The sequence below is a fragment of the Balaenoptera physalus genome, assembly GCF_965194825.1.
Source record: "Balaenoptera physalus genome assembly, chromosome: 4".
In the NCBI taxonomy this organism is placed as follows: domain Eukaryota; kingdom Metazoa; phylum Chordata; class Mammalia; order Artiodactyla; family Balaenopteridae; genus Balaenoptera; species Balaenoptera physalus.
In genome coordinates, this window is record NC_138891.1 from 69507239 (window position 1) to 69526996 (window position 19758).

Consider the following 19758-nt stretch of genomic DNA (forward strand, 5'->3'; position numbering starts at 1 on the left):
AACTGAATTTTGAGAAATCTCACGGATTCTTCAATTTCTGTTCATAAACTTACATCAGAAAGTTAGTGGTACATGGACAGATATCCTGCAGGACTCACTATTTGAAAGAATTATTTAAGTTATAATTGCTCTTGCCCACCTTTCCCAACTTTCTGATGAATTATAGAAATATGTCTAATTCCTTAGAAGCTCTTTCTTTCCTTTTTCTCCCCTTTGGGTATTTGTCAGCTGCTAATCCAACTGGGTGCTGTTGCTTCACGCTTTGACAAAAGGTATTAAAACCTACTTTAACCTAAAAATTTCTCATGATGAAGATTTAAAGTTGGATTAAACAAATTGATTTCCTATCTTCTTTAATTTTTAAATTCAAAATTATGCTTATGACCTCCATTTTAACTAAAGTAAGAAGTCACAGTGTATCGATTTATACTCTATTCTAATGTGTAATGCATTTGTCTCATAGTATATACACGACTTATATGAAGAAAAAAAGAAAAGTGTTTTCTCCACTTATAACTATTTTATTTCATATTTTAATTTTTACCACTACTTTATACAGAGTAGAAAATAAGTCAGCGGTATTCTAGTTTAAAATAAGGCATCCTTGTAACATAGCAGGAAATTTAAGACACAATTTCTGTTAAGAACATGACGAGTCATCTCATCTATTTGTATAACGCATTGTATATTACTAAATCCAGCTATATTTCATTGAAAGTCACCAGCTTAAAGGGACTTTTCATTTAGTTTCAAAGAAATAGATTACTTTTTATTTTTCTTTGTTCCTGTAAAAAGCTTCATAGAGCAAACTGTGAATATGGGTTTCTGAGTTCTGGCATTAATTATATAACCAGTTTTTCATGGGGGATATTAATTCCTGGCTACACGCACACAAAAAAATATCTAGTAAATTCTACCTTTAATCTACCTTTAATTTTTTTTTTTAATCTATCTTTAGGGAATTAAACTTCTTAAAGCAAATTATAAAAAGAAACAAATTATAAAAAGATGACTTTCTCTAAAAGGAAGAAGTATCAAAACCTTTTTTGAATGACATTACCCCTAAAGTTTACAAATGCGTAAATATTGTTCAACTGCTCCAAAGTTAATAAACGTGAGATGATGAAAACAGGAGTTTTGTTTTTCTTTATGATAATATCATGTTTGTGTTCACAACAGGTGTAAATACATGGGAACATTCAGGCATTACTGAGCAACTAATATTTATGTACATTTAAGAGGCTCCTAACAAGTGTATTTAAAGCACTGCAGGCATGTTACTCAACTTGGTCAGTTTCATGTATTTTAAAATTTTTTTTTAGTTTAAGCAATATTGTTCATTCTAGCTCATGAGATAGTCTTATCTTTAAGCACCACACAATTAACATCATGTAGATAAACTGCATTTCCCCTGTTCTGTGACGTAAGGGAATGCCGGTAGGCTCATCTGGCCAGCTAGTCATTGATATTCTTTAATTATAAAGTTACTTCGACTATGTTTCTGTGCCACAACAGGTGGCAAACAAAAATGAAATTGGATTCCCAGCCTTGAATTGATTAAATAAGTTTGCTCAGACGAGATGTAAGCAAGAGCAGTTTGATGTGAACACGTGGGGGAAAAAAATGAAGGACAATCCAATGAGTTTTTGTTTTGTTTTACCTGACAATTTTTGTACACTGAGTCTAGTCTCTCACAGACATGCTGAGAGCCTCAAATAATTTCTGATATTGTGGAGGAGGCAGAGATGAGAATTAAGGGACCCAAAAGCAAATTGTTCTGTGTGAAAATTTTCTTAATATCTGTCTCTGAAACATCTAATACTTCTTTCTCTTAGAGTTCGATAAACAATAGATTTCTGCTTCCTAGTAATGTATTCATTTGGTTGTAGTAGTCTCAGTGACAATTGTCCTAATGAACAGAAAAGAGATAGTAGCCAGCATAATCACAAAAAAAGAGAGAGGGCAATGATGCACATTTTCCATAAATTGAGACAATATAATATAATTTTCCAAGACATTTTCTAAAATATTTTAAATAAATTTAATAAAATATAATTTCTCATATAAACTGAGACAATATAATTTACTTTAATTTTCCAAGACACTGTCTAAAATATTTTAATTGATAGCTCAACAGCCTAGTCATCTCTGGACAAAACTATATTTAGACAACGAATTTATGAAAAGCATACAATAGATACAGCACTCCCAACTTCAGGTCTACAAAGCCATTCTGATAGTCCCATGCCATTCAAAAGTGCAACTGATTTGTCATCATTATTCACAACATAAGTTTTAAGCATGTAATATGCTGGATAAATTCTGCCACCGTTTCTTTATGCTTGAAATAGCTACAATCTTTAAGCAGTAAAGTGTGTAGATTTATAACTTTGTCTAATGTTCTTATCTTTTTTGGCATCCAGAGGAAAAACTTTAGACACAGTATTTCCAAAAGCAAGCTAAAAAAGAAACAAAACAAAGTCTTTATTAGGAAGATTTTTGATTAAATGGTACATACATTTGAATAAAATAGTTTATGTATGCCTGAGTATGAGAGAAAGTTTTCTAAAACGAATGTTCAAATGGTAGTTATTAGCCTCATGTGGATCTTTAAATTAATTAAAATTAAATAAAATGTGAAAATTCAGCTTCTCTATCACACTAGCCAACTTTCAAGTGCTCAATAATGCCTAGTGGCCTGTAACTACCGTAATGGTCAGTGCAAGTTAGAGAATGGTCACATCATCAAAAAAAGTTCTATTGGACAGCACTGTTCTACATTATAATGCATATAATGCAGTTCAGAGAATACAGTAAGACGCACCCTTCTATTTAAGAGTTGGGGTAAGTTAAGTCCCAAAGAGGAAGTCACATAAGTAAAATCAGTGATAAATATGCTTCTATTTACTGGAGAAAAAAAGAAGGAAGAAAATTTAAAGTTTACTTTGCAGACCACCAAATGATATTTAAATAATTTGATCATCACATTGAGTCTTCACATTCTGATCATAAAGTGATGTTTCAGAAAAATCAAACCAATTTGAACAGCATTTTAATCTTCAAATGAATGAATGAGTCATTTTAAATCTTCTGTGGGTTGTTCCCAATCAATTGTCCAACTTACGTTAGCTTCATCTAATTAATTACAAATTTCTCTAATTTCCTTCAATCTAAATGGTTTATAAAATGAAGACCTTGGGGAGATGGGTCTTCGATTCACTATTGATTAATAGGATGCACAATAAAAATGAGTTGAAAAACTCAGTAAAGACACTCTTTGCCATAAATGATAAAAGTCTATCTTCCTGCCTAGGTTTCTCTCCCTACCTCCACTCATTCTGTAAACTGTGACCCTAGCACTCATCAGCACAAACACATAGAGTGTGATGATAGCACTCAGAGTCTACTTTTCATTCCTAAAAGAGCCAGCGTTTTCTTTAAACAAAACCACATTCAACTCCTATGCAAGCAGAAGTTTATTTTCAGACAGTAAACTGAAGAACTTGGCCCTCTAATCCAATCTTCTTTTTATAGTATTTTGGAAAGTCCCTTTCTGTCTCTTTGGATATCTTTGAATATCTCAGTCTGGAAGGAAAAAGAAATCTACACATATCCCAGATTTACACCACAAAAGCAGCTCAATTAAGTATGCGTTGGAACATAGTTTGGAAATTTTCTGGACCAGTTGAAGGGAATTTTCATGAATGGTATCCCCAGTAGAGCCAACTCCTCAATGTTTATTTATCATTTATCATTTATGTGAAGGAAAACCCTGGCCAGCATTTGGGTGTCTCTTGATGTCTATCTGGTTCACTCTTGTAATCCCCGTTTTTAGCATGATGCTAGGTGTTGGACAGTTATATTTTTAATGAATGGAAGAATTTAGCAGCTGTCGGTCAACTATATATTAAATAATTAAACAAATTACAATAATTCACAGTAAGTGTAAGATACTCTTGCTTTAAGCTGAATCTCTGAGTCCATTTTACCATCATACATTGCTATTTATGGTGGACTGTTTCTAGTTATGCCAATAAACACCACACTTCAGATATGATGTGGGTTGTTTTTGTCACCTAACCTGGGCATCTAATTCATATGTTTATCACCACAAATATTTACTTTGTTCCTACTACATACACATATGTTTTAATATCTCCTTGCTTAAAAACAAACACAAAGCTTCCTTGACCCCCTCAAGCTACTCTAATATCCCAATTTTTACTACCCTTTAGACAAAGTTCCTCAAAAGAGTTGCCTGTTGTTAGTCATTCCTGTTGTTTTGTCATATTCTCTTTAACCATAAGTCCACCAGATAATTCTTGTCAAAAGCATTAAAACCCTTCCCATTGCTGTTCAGATGGAAAATCTCAGTTCTCATTTTACTGGACCTATCATAGCTTTAGAACAGCTGAACTGTGTCTTTCTGGAAACAGTTTTTTTATCTGACTTCCGAGGCATTCTTTTCTTTGTCGCCTTTTTCCTCGGTAGCTGTTCCTCCTCAGCCTCCTTTGCTAATTCTCTCTCATCTGCCCAGTCTGTAACCTTGGTGTGGCCTGGGACTTGGCCTTAGATATCTTCTGTTTTATATCTGTCTAGAGTGATTCCCTAGACAGTCTCATCACAATACCAAGCAATATTGATATGCAGATAACTGTCAAATTTAGATCTCCAATCTGGGCTACTTCCCTAAACTCAAATTTATATACTCAGTGGTTTACTTAAATCATTACTGGGAAGATTTTGTTATACATGTCATAACAAGCTTAAAATATCTATGGTAGAGGTAGGATTCTCCAACTGTTCCTTGCATTTCTCGACATTCCCCAGGGGCTTCCCCAACCCCGCTAAGTTAGCTTGAGATCATGTGCCTAATTTTGGCAGGTAAGGGTGCATTTATCTCCATGTTTTTCCTATCCTGCTACAAGGACACACGGTGCAGGGACAAAGTGAAGGAAAATAACCAAGGTACCTAAGGCTTCATGTAAACACAAAATAAATCTTAAACCAAGTTACACCACTGAGATTGTAAGGTTATTTTGTTGATGTGCTTTGCCTAATTTATCACAAAATACACTTTGAAAACTTGAAGGAGGGTGGTACTCTAAGAAGAACTTAAGTTATGGCACAGTCTCAGCAGTTGATTAATGGCAGACAAGGAAATTGATATCATAGGCTGGAAACAGGAAGAGCCATTTTACAAAGTAACATAGTATGTGGTAAAACTGACATCTGCAACAGTTCAGGTTCAGATTGTGTTCCTCTTGAATTTCTAGAAGAAAAACTAGGAAAACAGAATATTGGCAGTATTTTTAGGTTGCTGTTGGATACACTTAGCCAGGTATTGCAAGAAATAGTGAGCTTAAGAAGAAAATGGTGTCTTTGCAAATAAATAAAAAGAAATAGAGATAGTTCAGAAATACAAGATCTTGAAATATTGCAAGAGCTGTTTCTGGATCCCAAAACTATAAAATGGGATTTAAAGTGACCCTAAGTGAGTGATGCCAGGTAAATATCAATTGGAATAAGGAGCTCAGGGCACAAATCAGATTATATGTATAGCCTTCAAAGTATGTTCCAGATGTCTTCAAGGCAACTCAGTTGCGGATGAGAATGCAAAAGAGTTAAAATTGTTTAAAAAAGATTGTGTGTAGCAAATAGCTGAGAAGCTTTCTAAATTGTTACAAGAACACCATTGACAAAGAAACCACAAACCCTAGAATAAAAATAGTCTTTGACACTTTAAGACCAAATAAACCTTGGGCCTCCAACTTTGTGAGAGTAGGAGGAGACCTGAGAAAACTTTGCAATCCTCAAGAAGGGAATATTCCCCCAAGGAGCCCATATGATGTGTCCAGGGATGAAAATGAAAAAGCCAAAAAAGCAAAAACCTCAGAAAGGGTGAAGCCAGGGGAAATAACACAGTGGACAAAGCACTCCACCTACACACTAGCAGGTCCTAATCAAGAACCATTCTCCATCTCCAGGGTAAGAAACTTTTATAATATTTGCCCAGTGGGATTTCAGAATTGCTGGAGGCCAGCATTCTTGATGTTGTGTGTCTCTTGCTCTTTTCCTTTGTGAATAAGATTATTGATTGTGATTATCCAGTCCCTGTTCCTCTGCCAATTATTGAATTTTGTCCTTTTAGTTGATAGGTCTGTGAATGAAGAGGAGCCACATTGTATTTGACAAAGATTAGTATCTCCTGGAGGGCTTATTCTTTGTTCTGGGTGCAGCAGTGAAAGGAGTTTGGAGTTGTCTCTAATGGGAGACGGTTGAGTATAGCCTATGTGGTTAAGAAAAGATCAAAGGATTGACTGTGGTTGAGGCAGTACTCCCCAAGTACTATACGTGCTTTCTAACATTTATTAGCCTGTCTTGCCGATATTTTGGTGGCAGCCCAAGTGATTAATTCTAGGCAATGGACTTCAGTAGAAGTGATGCATGTCACCAAACTGAGTTCTGAACTGAGGCAGTTGAGAGATAGGATGCATCCTCTGTCCTTTCCTGTGTCTTGGTAATCTTGGAGGTAGTCAAGCTACAGCAATAATCTAGATGATATAGCCACAAAATAGAAGAGGGCTGTACTATGTGCATTGAACTTTATGATTGGATTTTATTATATTAGGTCTCTGAGATTTAGATTATAATTGGTAACACATCACAGCCTAGGCTATACTGACTATGGAAAGGTCCAGCAAATCTCTATTTCAACTCTTTTCTACCATCAAACTTACCTCGCTTATTAGGATGGGAAGAAGATAGACCACCTATAGCATAAGACATTTCAGCATCCTTTGCCTCCATGAGCTGCTCTTTCAGTTTTTCCAGCTGTTAAAAATCAAATATGAAAAGTATTAATCTTTAATAACAGCAATTTTTTTTTCTATTGAAGAAGAAGAAAGATAGACAAAGAAAAGGAGAAGGAAAGATGGAAGAAAGGAAGGAGGAAAAAGGAACATAAAAGGAAATAAAAGTAATAAATGAAAATAAACAAAAAGAATTAAATAGAAAAATAAAAGGAAACTTGCATTTAGAAACTGGCTGGGAAAGGTCCATGACTTAACAGGTGATCAGGAACAAACAGGTTTATGGTGAAGGAAGTCAAGTCTGAGTGTTCATTAATGGGGAGCCTGTAAACACATCCCGTGTAGCTGGTCTTGATATTAAGTCACCTATAATGACCAGTCCTTTTCAAGGAGTTCCAAAGAGTTATGTGAATGTTTGTATTTCCTGAAATATTTGTCCCTTCTAGCGGTAAGTGAGAAGTATTTTGAGGCCCTAGGGTTTCCACCCAGAGTGTAAGCCATGTTAATTTTTTGCAAGCTCACTGATTGCCTAAACCCTAAAGACCTAACTCTATCAAAATAGAAGTCAGTCTGAGCTACTGCATGCGTCCGTGTCCTAGATACTAAGAATTGATGGGGCATAATTCTCTCTCACAAACAGCCATACAGTTTGTATAATAGTGGATTTGCATGCAGTTGTGTTTGAGAGAGTTAAGAGATCATCTAATCCAATGATTTTCCAATTTTCTTCATATCAAGGAGTCAGGGGATAAGGTTGCTAAGGGGCTTTCTGTACCGAGGCCAAATGCAGGTCAAGAAAGCAGCACTTCAGGCCCCTGCCTCGCCAAACTAGCTGTTTCAAACAGAGAAGCTCCACTTTTATATATTTCATTTACTGAGACCACATACAATTTTGTTTGGAAAACAAAATTTCCACTTTAAAAAATAATAATAACTTTTGAAAACCACCAATCTAGTTATAGCCTCCTATTTTACAGATGAGGAGATTTAGGTCCAGAGAATTTTAATTCTTCCATGGTTTCATAGGTAATTGGAGAGCTGGGTCTAGAATCCAGATTTCTAGACATTTTATCCCATGATCACTTCAGTTATGGCTTTGTTCTGTTTTCTTTATTTTTTAGTAGAATTTGATTATTTTTTCCTAGCGAATTACTTCACTCTTCCTCTAGCAGGAATAAAGGTTTTATAATAGAGTATTAATAATTTTAACAACTATTATGTCAAAGGAAAGTGTCTTTTGATTATTATTAAAATTGAAATTTTAAGTACTTCACATTCTCACCTGGTTAAGTTCTTCCAATTTGTTAGCCAGCTCTATATCTGCAAGACACATTTATCATATGAAAAATGTACATTACAAGTAATATTTAATTCATTTCAGGTCATACATTCAAGGAAGACAAAGGTCTTTTTTGCATGATTTGAGATCACCTACCTGTCCCTAATATAAAGGCCCAAGCATTTTTTCAATGCCTGTAATATTGAAATATAATCAGTAATGTAATGAGCAAATACCTAATTTCTATCAATAAGCACAGAGTTTTTTAAAATAAACCATAGTTCTAACAAGGACTATTACTTAGAAATAAGCTATTTTACTGACATGGGGAAATTCTCATGAAATGATATTAAGTAAAAAAAGCAGGACACAAATCTTATCTATATAATTCAATCAAGAAGGAAATTTCCAGAAATGTTAATATCAACTCCCTCTGGGCTTTACAATTTGAGTATAGCTTTTTTTTTTTTTTATAATTGTGTTCATTTTCTTCAATGAAAATATCTTATTAATTTTAAAATCCTGTATTTTTAAAGTATTTATTAAGGTATTGTTTTAACTGGTACACTGTCCCATGAATAGACAATTTTTTTAATAAGAACAGATGTTTTCTGAGAGGGTACCACATTATCATATTGTCACACTGTCTCTCAGGTTAGACTTGCTAAGTTTCTGACAATATTTGTCATTTCTTGGAGACCAGTCTGATGCATAATTGTAAATCAGATTCTCCTGTTCTTCAAAGAAAAAAAATTCTCAGTTGGTATAGCCTAAATTTCCCAATGGTTTCTACTCCAACCATTTCCCAAATTGAAAGAATTTGATTGCAAAAAAAGTGCTAACTTAACTGCCACAAAACCACAGTTAACTTGTGAAATTTCTAGTGGAAACCTGTTTTGAAACATTTAGTGATACTCTTGAAGCATTTAGTAAAAAATAATATTAACCGTACCAGTGGGAGTTGCTTAGGTGAGAGGAAAATACGACTAAAGATAACTATTGAGTAACTAGATAGTTACTGATCTCATTAGGACTCTCAAACTGAACAAAATAAGATTTTAATATTTTTTAATAACACCATTGCTTTTAGCGTGAATACGAAATAAGAAAGACATTTAAGCCTTCAATGCAGCATTAAAATTAGTAATTATTATTTTATTTAATATAAATTAACATGTAGAAAGAACAGGTCAGAAGATGGAATAAATAAAGTTTGACTTTATTCTTAACTCACCAATGTTGGAAGGTCTTTGGAAATCAAAATTTTTATTCAGTAGAGCCAGCAATAGTTCTTCGCGATCTGTATCTTCTTTATCTGGAAACAATTCATTTCCTGTAATAATTACCTCAATGTAGTGAAACCTCCATTTTCAATCTGTGTCACTGAACATGTTTCTGATTAAATAGGTTTTACAGGTAACTATAATCACTATCAATCACTATATGCACTATCAATGTGTATACTCACCAATAAAATGTGTATAGAGAGAGGTGTGTAATCCAAAAAGATGGGCTGTTTTAAAAATCGTTGAATGTATGTGAACACTCAAAGAGAGATTGTGAGAGAGAGAAGGAGGCAGAGATAGAGAATGTACCTGGAAGGTTACAGACTAAATTTTACCTGTAATTACTTCTGGGTTAGTAGAATTGCAGGTAAATTTTACTTTCTGTTTTTTCATCTGCGTTTTTTAAAAATTTTCTACTATTGTGTTTAACATAAGAAATATGAATTAAAAGTTGTTTTTAAAAGAAAAAATAACGTTTGATTTTGAGATTTTATTTGATACACATTAAAATATGAGCCTTTTTGTGTTCTGGGAATTGCCTTTGAATCATCCAAGGCAACCCTGTGGAAGAGGTAAGACAGTGCCTACTTCTTCCACATTGATATCTTTCCATCTTTGTCCATTTACCTCCCAGCCTACTCATTGGTCAGATGCCCAGCTATCTCAGCACTCTAAAAACAGAAAAATCACCCAAATTTTCATAAATACTTTAATTCTGGAGTAGAAGTCAGGACAATAGACTTTATTCAAGCTATAAAAAATGAAGAGTCAACAAGATTTTAATGCAAACAAAATAATAATTAGTGTGTTATAAACAAAATGAACTTTGTGAGGTGGCCTAAAAAATCAAACCTTTATGATACAATTTCTATAGGATCATTCTTCCCTCTATCTCCTCATAATAACTGATACTGTGTGGACAAAAGGTAGATTAGTGAGTTCAAAATTTAGGAGTGGGAATATTGTGGTTTCAGTTAGAGAAATGGCTCATAATTTAGCTAGATTCTTCCTTTAAATTGTTTCTCTTTCCCTGTGTCTACAAAATGTCAATTAATGAACTCAAGAAACTAAGTGGCTAATTAAAGGAATGAAAGCTTTGCTGAGAAAGAAAATAAATGACTTGGGGTAGGTGGCAGCATCAAAATTTTCTACATTGACCAAAAACACTTATTGTTGCTCAATTTCCTCAATTTCAAAGTTCCTCAATTTCCATTACTTCACAGACATAGAAATTATTTGTGAAATTCTGGGGTTTTTTTTTTTCTTTGAGTAGTTAAAATAATAGACTATCAATGGAATTTTTGCTTAACATCAATTAAACAAGGACCCTCAGAGATAATTTAGTTTAAGAGAAATACATGACTATGCAATAGTGTAGTAATTTTTTATTATAGCTGTTCATTAACATGTTAAATTACAATCTTTAAAATGCTTTAATTGAAAAAAATAAGGATCATTGTGTAGCCAGGAGATAATGATTATTTGTTTCAGAAAGAGAACTGTGATAAAAGAAACAGATTCATTGCCTTCAATTTGGGGAATTTATAAGACTAGGAGGAAGGTAACTAGAAAAGTGACGATCTGAAGCTTTTGTCTGCTTAATTTACAGCCCATTTCTCTGCATATTTAAGTGGAACATTTTTTAAAAAGACAATTAATATATTTACCATTCTTTACCAGTTTGGTTTCTAGTAATTACACCTGCATGACTGTCCTCAAAAATTCTTGTCACTAACTTTTAAGAAAACCACCTTTTGTAAGAATCTCTGAGGAAAAAGTTTTTTCAAGAAATTAAAATTTTTTTATTTCTAAAGTTAAGTAAGATATTGCCTAAGAAAAATAGCAAATAAGTCTTATTTCTTGTTTTTATTTTTAGTATTAAAACACATACAGCTTTAAAAGAAAAAAAAATGCATGTACTTTTCATCTTTCTTTGAACTAAAAGTTAGTATTGATAAAGGAGATGTTTGAACAAAAAAATACCCAAGTGCAGATACCACTTTAGCACATATGATGGTAAAGTTACTCAGACATGAGAGAGTGATTACTTTTGCAAATATACAGGAAAAAACTGATTGATTACTACTTGAGATACTGAAGCTTAAAAGATTTAGTTGTCTCCTTGCTTGTCATCTGAATGTGAAGATTTTTAAGGGATATAGACAAGAAACTTTACCAGAAAGAAACCTGGAAACCCCTCAAATGATAATATACTAAAAAAAATTAAATTGACATAGCCTTTCTGGTCACGATATTCACTCCTCCACCTTTTGTGGTAGGCAGTTTGCCCAGTTTCAGGCTTATCCACTGAGGCAGGCTTTCGTATGGCCCCAAGCAAATGAAAGCTGGCAGATTGTGCCATTGGTCTTGCATGGCGTCTAACACAGAGAGAAAGATGGCGACCCCTTGGTGTTCTGTCAGCAGACAAATGCTTATTTGAAAACAATGTGTTAAAAGACTAAAGTAAGTCAAACATTTAGTTGCTTTGAAAAATGTGTACATGGAGAGAAGCTCACTCTAATCATCGACAATTTAGATTAGAAAATAATCTTCCCAATAACTAATCTTCTCCATTTATATATAATGAAACTGAGATCAAAGGGAGTCCCAGAAAGAAACCTTTCCTGTATGTTGCCAATGAAATATACATATGAATATGTGCTATTCTGGGATCAGAGTTGTTATCTAATTATAACCTAGCAAAATGTTTGAGTTGGATTTTTCTGTATTTCATATACACATGATATCAGAAGTTACAGTTACCACTAACATCCTAATTTTGCAAAGTCCTTTATGAATGGCGATATGTTTCCCTCCTCACACATATACACTGTGTTAAGAACACTGAAAATCCCACTATTTCACAGGAAAAACAATGAAGTCCTACCAAGTACCATGATTTTGACTGGCCAAAGACAAAATGTGAGTGCCATGGATAAAATCCAGAATCTTTCATTCCCAGGCTTGTATTTAGGTCTCAGGCCTGTATTTGTTTTTCAAAGGGAAAAATCTCTATAAATAAATAACAAGGGTTTCTGCAATTTTATTTCCACTGTCAAAAGAACTACTCTAATTTTCAGTGACTTTTAAAACCACATTTGAGGCAAAATGGTCTAGTAAAGTTGAATTAGATCTGAAAGGGGAAACTTAATCCCTTTTCTCAACCCAGTGTCGTGTAAACAAAATTTATTACATTCTGTCTTGGTTCCCCCAAGTAAGACAAAAGTAAAAGGCTATCTCCCTCTTCCTGACAAGGAGATCAGTTAGATGATAGATCACCTCAGAGTTTCAAACTGGAAGAGATATTAAAGAGGAATATTTTTAAGTTACTATTTTTAAAACGTAAAGAAATATATAAAAGTTTCGATGAGGTTAAGTTGTTTGCCTAATAAATCAGCATGTAATGTAGCTCCACTGATTCCCAGATTAAAAGCTATTTCCAGAATGCACTGAAAATTTTAAAGAAAGATCAAGTTACCATATTACAAGAGCAGAAACTTATTTTCTCTAACTTTATCATGGCATATGTTTTTAGACTTCATAAATTAAATTATTTCATTTAACATAAGTACCCTAAGTATGTTAGAAATCTGATAAATACAGTCAATGCGTAATGTGGCTGTTATCATCGTCCTCCTGAAAGTACTATGTAAATTTCCCCATGCATTACTCTCCCCAAATCTCTTCACACACAAGTTTCTATCTTGATGTGTTCTACTAGGAACCACTCTCCTTTCATAAGTAACTTATTAATAATCTCATTGGATGAAAATCTCATTTTTCTTTCCTCAAGCTGTATTTTTGAAATATGCATAGCACTGTATCACTATTTACACATTCCCATCTTTGGTCATAGAATAGAAATAAGAAAGAGATGCCCCTGGATTAGAAAAAAAAAGAATGTAGCTGAAATTAATTTAGTACAGTGTCAGTTGAAATTAATTTACTTGAGAAGAACAGCAGATTACATGTAATTTAAAACAGCAACTACTGAAGGGCTGTTTGATGATTAAATCATACTGATGTTTAAAACATTATTGCCATAGTGGTAGAAAAATCAAAGCAACGCAAAGAGGAAGATAAGGATTATTTACCCACGTGTAGGATTTTAGATTCGTATGTACATACCTTGGATAAAATATGGCAGCCCATGCACCGATTCTAAAAAGATCATTACAGATAAAGTTAGGAGTCCAAAACAAAGAGTGGTTGAGAGGATCTTATTCATGTTAAAAATCTTCTTCTGTGCTAGCAGAAAAACTGACTATCCAGGTCAAGACGAATATTTCAATGGCTCTGGAATGCTGCAGAGATCACGTTTAAAAGGTGGCAAATGTGCTTCAACTACAAATGCTCTGGACAAAGAGAAAAAAACCTTATAAAATGTGATGCACCCTGTCAACATGATTCACTTACTTGGAGAAGTGACAGGTTTGCTACTCAGTCAATGACAAGAAGAACCCAATCAATATATCTCATACTTGCCCATTTCACTAAAAGCATGCATTCCTATGCATGCACACGCACTCAAACACATGCACAGCATAAAGCAAAGACTGGGACTAGAGACCTGTGGGTTAGCTTTACATAAAAATGAAATGGGAACAATGCCCTTCATTTGGGTAATTTAGAGCCAGATGTGGTCTTACAGATGGTAATGGTATTTGCAAGCACCACTTCATTTTTAACCAACCAAATAGATTTGAGCTGGGAAGAGCTCAAATTTGAAATGAATCATAATGGGAACATTAACATCTTACTCTGTTGGAGAAGGATGGTTTCATTTTGCTGCAAGCAGCACTTTTAAAAATTAAGGCTGAATCTAATTCAAAGTTGGCAAATGTCCCGTCAATTACTCTCTCTAATACTTGCTTTAATTGTGTTGGTTTTCTTTTTAAGTCAGTCTTTCAGTATATCTATAGTTCCAATTTTATGGCTCTGAAGATGCAATAATGACCAATTGCCTTGGCATTTACTCCTTCTCCCAAGAGACTTAAGGTGTATTTGCTGGGTTCCAAGTGCGTGAACTACAGCACATGATGATGTTAAGGAGGTGCAGTAACCAAACTTCTCACCCACTGCTTTAATAAATTTTCTGAATAAAGTCTAAACTACTTAGTTTGATAGGCAGGACTGTTTTTTCTTCACAGACTCATTTTCCGCTACATGTCTTTGTGCAGAGCTATATTAGGCTTCTAATTCCTGAACATATCCTGCACTTTCTACACTCCAGAGCTTTGCTGATATATTTCTGTATGCCTGGACTCTTCATCCCACCACCATTTTACCTTCTCAGTCCTCAAGCCTCTGATCAAATGCCACCAGCTCTGTTTAGTCTTCTGGATCTCTCTCTCTTTTTTCCCCTTATGTCCATAACATTTTTTTAAATTTTTATAGAAATATAGTTGATTTACAATGTTGTGTTAGTTTCAGGTGTACAGCAAAGTGATTCAGTTATACATATATATTATTTTTTAGATTCTTTTCCATTATAGGTTATTACAAGAGTATAGTTCCCCCTGCTACATATTTTTTTTTAACCTCCTTTGGACTGCTGCAACACTTTGTTGATAAATCTATCACAACTCAAATATCCATTCTTTTTATTACAGTTATGAGTTTGCGTGTCTGCTTCCACTATTAAATTGTCAATACTTTGAGAGCAGTTATTGTTATAGTCATTTCTATTCCTATTTGCAAGTATCAGAGTGACTTAAAGGAAAAATAAGTGAAAACATAGTTGCTGTGTGAATAAATAATAACTGAAACGTGTGGTAATTTAAAGGCAAAATGGGATAATGCTCTCCAATGTTATAGCTAGTTATAAAGCTAAATAAGTGAAAAGAATAGTTGAGACCCTTTAAATGTCTGTTTTTTCTTGAGCCTAAAAAGTTAAGAGTAAACATTGTCTTTGAAACCTGATTTTAATAGTTTATCATGTTTCTGTCATTCAAGTATACCTTGATGTTATCTATCATAGTTTATTCAGTAAGTTATTTAGATTAGCTTTTTGAACTATTTTCTAAAAACTATATCAATATGGAAAATGGTATATCAGTATCACTTGATGAACAAAGAATATACAAATGTGATGAAAAATAGTTACAACTTAAATAGTAATGAAAAAAGAAAAATCATATATAAAATATATAGATAATAAATCTGATAAATTTAATATAAAATATACTGATAAATTTAATAATCCAAAATGAAGAAAGACCTGAGAATAAATTATTCAATGAAATGAGAAAGTTAAACATGAGCGAGCCAATATTAAAGACACGTTTAGCTCATGGTTCCTTAATTTTTAAAAGAAATATTTTTAAATGTAAATAAGATTGTTCTGATTTTCTTTAATTTTGTTATATAGAACAAAGAACCCCATTTCTTATGGGGTTTGCCTTCTTAAAAGAGGCAAAATAATTGGCTTGCCTTCTCTGATAGGGTTGGGTACTGGTGACCTGTTTCTAAACAAACTTATATGTATGACTTTTGTTCCACAAACGTTTGTTTCAGGAAATCTGATACAATTGTCTGAATCTTTTCTTCTGTTATATCTTAGTTGATTTGGCAAGGTGATGAAAAATAAGTTCCTTTTTCATGATCATCCAATCACTTTGGAAAAAAGCTTACAAAGCCCTTTCATTAAATCGTTCATCCCTCTCTCCCTAATAATCAAATTATTCTACTAAATTCTTCTCATGAGTGTATAGCCAAATTAATTGTTCAAAGAAAAACAAATTTTCACTATTGATTGTATTGAACAGGTAAATGAAGTCAGCATATTTGTTCCTGGAGCCTTTAGCATGCACAGTAACATAGCAAGGTTATTGCTGCCATTCATTGAGCAATCATCCCATGTTAGGCCCTGTCCTAAGCACTTCACACACAGTATCTTATTTAATTCCCACCACAGTCCTTCAATAATTATGTAATTGTCATATTTCACTTTTTCCAGCAAAGGGAGAAAGTTGTGGAGCCAAAAGTGAAACCTAGACCTACCCAACTGCAAAGCCACACTCTTAACCCAAGTTGTCTCTTGCCCACAAGTGGGGAAAAACAGAGATGAAAAGTGATTGTGCCAGTAACAGAGACCCCAATTTTAAGAAACTTATGACACTTTCACTTTGCATTTTCAAGAGCAATTTTTTCATCACTTAAACTGTATTTCAATTATAGCATATACATAACATTTCTATTTTGTCAGCAAAGACATTGTCAAGTTATAATTTACAGAAAGCTTTAAGATTTACATACACTTTATCTATTTCTCATAATGAGCGACAGGAAGAGTCAGGGTCCATATGGTGACTCAAACACATTTGAATAATTACTTTCTGACTCTATTAAACTCTTGGGCTCTCTTTCCAGTAAGTAGAAAAATTGAACAATTTCATTTTGACCTCTCTGACCCTGTTAGTTCTTGGTAAAATTCCCGACATATAGTTAAATGAGTGAATGAAAACAGCAGGCAGAAGGAAGAAGGCAAAAGCAGAGGTTCTGGCATTCTGACAAGTGAGTACATGGATTTTTTTTAAGAGTTCATAATGGGCTTTATTTGTCAAAATTAAATAGAAATGTCTATTCAAATACCTTAACAATTTTTTTAAATTAAGTTATTTGTCTTTTTATTCTTAAATTGTAAGACTTCTTCATATTTTGGATACTAGTTCCTTATCAGATATATACTTTGCAAACATATTTTGTATTCTGTCGATTGTCTTTCCACTTTGTTGATAGTGTCCTTTGAAGCACAAAAGTTTTTATTTGGATAAAGTCCAACTTATCTATATTTTCTTTTATCGTTTTGTGTTTTGAGTATGGTATCTAAGAAACCATTGCCTGATCAAAAGTCATGGAGACTTATGACTATGGGTTCTTTTAGAGTTTTATAGTTCTAGCTCTAAAATGTGGGCATTTGACTCATTTTGCATTAAGTTTTGCATATGATGTGAGGAAAATGTCCAGACTTATTCTTTTGCATGTGGACATCTAGTTGTCCCAGCACCATTTGTTGAAATTTCCCCATTGAATGGTCTCATCATTTTGTCTAAACCAATTGACAATAGATATGTGGTTTTATTTCTGGATTCTTAATCCTATTTCATTATTCAATTTGTCTATCCTTATATTTATACTACATTCTCTTGACTAACGTAGCTTTGTAGTAAGATTTGAAATCCAGAAGTGTGAGACTTCCAACTTTTTTCTTTTTTTCTGGATCACTTGTATTTCTATATAAATTTTTGGATTAACTTGCCTATTTCTGTGAAAAAAGGCAACTGGGATTCTGATAGGAATTGCCTTGAATTTGTAGATCAGTTTAGGAAATATTGCTGTCAAGTCTTTCAATCCATAAACAAAGAATATCTTTCGAACTATTTAGGTCTTTAATTACTTTCTAAGTTGTTTTGTAGCTTTCAGTGAACAAGTCTTACACTAATTTTATTCAATTTATTTCTACGTAGTTTATCTTTTTGTTGCTATAGTAAATGGAATTATTTTCTTAACTTAATATTTGCATTGTTCATTGCCAGAGTATAAAGTACAATTGAGTTTGTATAATGATCTTGTTTCTTGCAAACTTGCTGACCTCATTTATTAGCTCTAACATTTTTGTTTGCTTGTTTGTCTGTTTTGCAGATTCCTGCAGATTTTCTATTTAGAAGACCGTGTCATCCACAAATACAATTGTACCCTTTCCTTTCTAATCTAGGTGCCTTTATTCATTTTTCTTACCAATTGTTTTGGCTATAACCTTCAATACAATGTTGAATAGAAATGGTGAGAGTAGATCTATTTATCTTGCTCCTGATCTTAGGTGGAAAAGTTTTCAATCTTTCACCTTTAAGTATGATCTTAGTTCTGGACTTTTTGCAGATGCCCTTTACCAGGTTGAAGAAAGTCCCTCAACTCTTAGTTTGTTGAGTGTTTTTATTGTAACAGAGTGTTGGATATTGTCAAATGTTTTTTCTCACCTATTGAGATGATCATGTGGTTTTATTCTTTATTCTATTACTGTGGTGTATTACACTGATTGATTTTTGTATGTCCAATGAAACTTGTATTCCTGGGGTAAATTCCATTTGTTCATAGTGTTTGATTCCTTTGAATATGTTACTAGATTCAGTTTGCTAGTAGTTTATTGAGGTTTTTACACCTATATTTATAAGGGATATTGTTCTGTAATTTTCTTTTCTTGCTATGTCATTGTCCACCTTTAGTATCAAGATGACACTGGCATCATAGAACTGATTGGGAAGTGTTCTTTTATCTTTCACTTTTTTAAGACTTTCTGGAGGGAGGAGTCAAGATGGCAGAATAGGAGGAGGCAAATTTGCCTCTCTTCACAAGTACATCAAGAATACGTCTACAAATGGAACAGTTCTCACAGAGGACCTGCTGAACACTAGTGGAAGATCTCAGACGCCTAAAAGTACAAGAAAAATTCCCACACAACTGGGTGGGATGAAAGAAAGAAAAAAAAAGAAAAGAGGAAATGGGAAGGGACCAGCACCCCCGGTGGGGAAGTGAAAGTGAGGAGAGGTCCCCACACTCAGAAAAGCCCATTCACAGCAGGGAATTCAGCTGGGACAGCAAAGGACCTTCAGGGGATCGGAGGGGAACACAGCAACCGGTCTGTGGAAGGCAGGACAAAGTAAGAACTGCGCATATGGTCCATGCCACAGCCCTGCACACCCCTCAGCCTAAGTCATGTGTCTCCTGGTGCGGAGGGGTGCTGGGTGCTGGAAAGTAGTATTTGGAGAGTGGACCCAGGGAGAGGACAGCTGTTGGCTGTGGAGAGACAGCCTGAAGGGACAGGAGTAAGGAGCTCCACAACCAAGAAAGTTTTTGGAAGAAGCCCGGGCCACTATCGAAGCAAGGTGCCATTGTTGAGTGGCATGTAAGGGGTGGGGCCGCTATTGCAACCCCCTCCTCCACCCACTAGCCCCACGGGCATGGGGAGGGGCACCCATCTGAGCAGGCTCGCCCACCCCTCAAGCCAAGGCCTCCTCTGACTGCACAGGCTCTGGCGGGCTTGCACGCGCCGCCCATGCCAAAGCCTCCTCCAGAATCAGACCTGGGCACCCCAGTCTGAGACGGGAAGCTACCAGTGCTGTCAGGGGCTGAGTGCTAAAGTGTGGGGTTATGAGAGCAGATCCAAGGAGAGGACCGCTGTTGGCTGTGCAGAGACAACCTGAGGGGATCGGAGTGAGGGGCTCCGCATCTGGGAATGCTCCTAGAGGAAGCGTGGTCTGTCTTGGAAACGAGGTGCCATTGTTGAGTGGTGTGCAAGAAGCGGGACTGCCACTGTGACCCCCTTCCTGACCTACCAGCCCCTGACTTCGCGGGCACTGAGAGGCACTCCCAATGGAGCGAG

General features: G+C 34.7%; 1 protein-coding gene across 1 annotated transcript; it reads right to left on the bottom strand.

Annotated features, from left to right (window-relative positions):
• Positions 1-1261: 1261 nt before the first annotated feature.
• On the bottom strand, positions 1262-18523 carry UTS2B (urotensin 2B). The gene is made up of 4 exons (XM_082461608.1): positions 13506-18523; positions 9326-9424; positions 8095-8132; positions 1262-6834 (listed from the first exon to the last, which is right to left on the bottom strand). The coding sequence occupies exons 1-4, from the start codon at positions 13603-13605 to the stop codon at positions 6709-6711; spliced, it is 363 nt and encodes a 120-aa protein (XP_082317734.1). The 5' UTR covers positions 13606-18523; the 3' UTR covers positions 1262-6708.
• Positions 18524-19758: the final 1235 nt, after the last annotated feature.

Bases quoted from the DNA above. Each gene is read 5' to 3' on its own strand.
- UTS2B (XM_082461608.1), bottom strand. From the start codon at position 13,605: ATGAATAAGATCCTCTCAACCACTCTTTGTTTTGGACTCCTAACTTTA. The intron at 9,425-13,505 runs GTATGTACATAC...TAATTATTACAG, and splicing joins GCTGCCATATTTTATCCAAG to GAAATGAATTGTTTCCAGAT. The intron at 8,133-9,325 runs GTGAGTTAAGAA...TGTGTCTTGCAG, and splicing joins CCAAAGACCTTCCAACATTG to ATATAGAGCTGGCTAACAAA.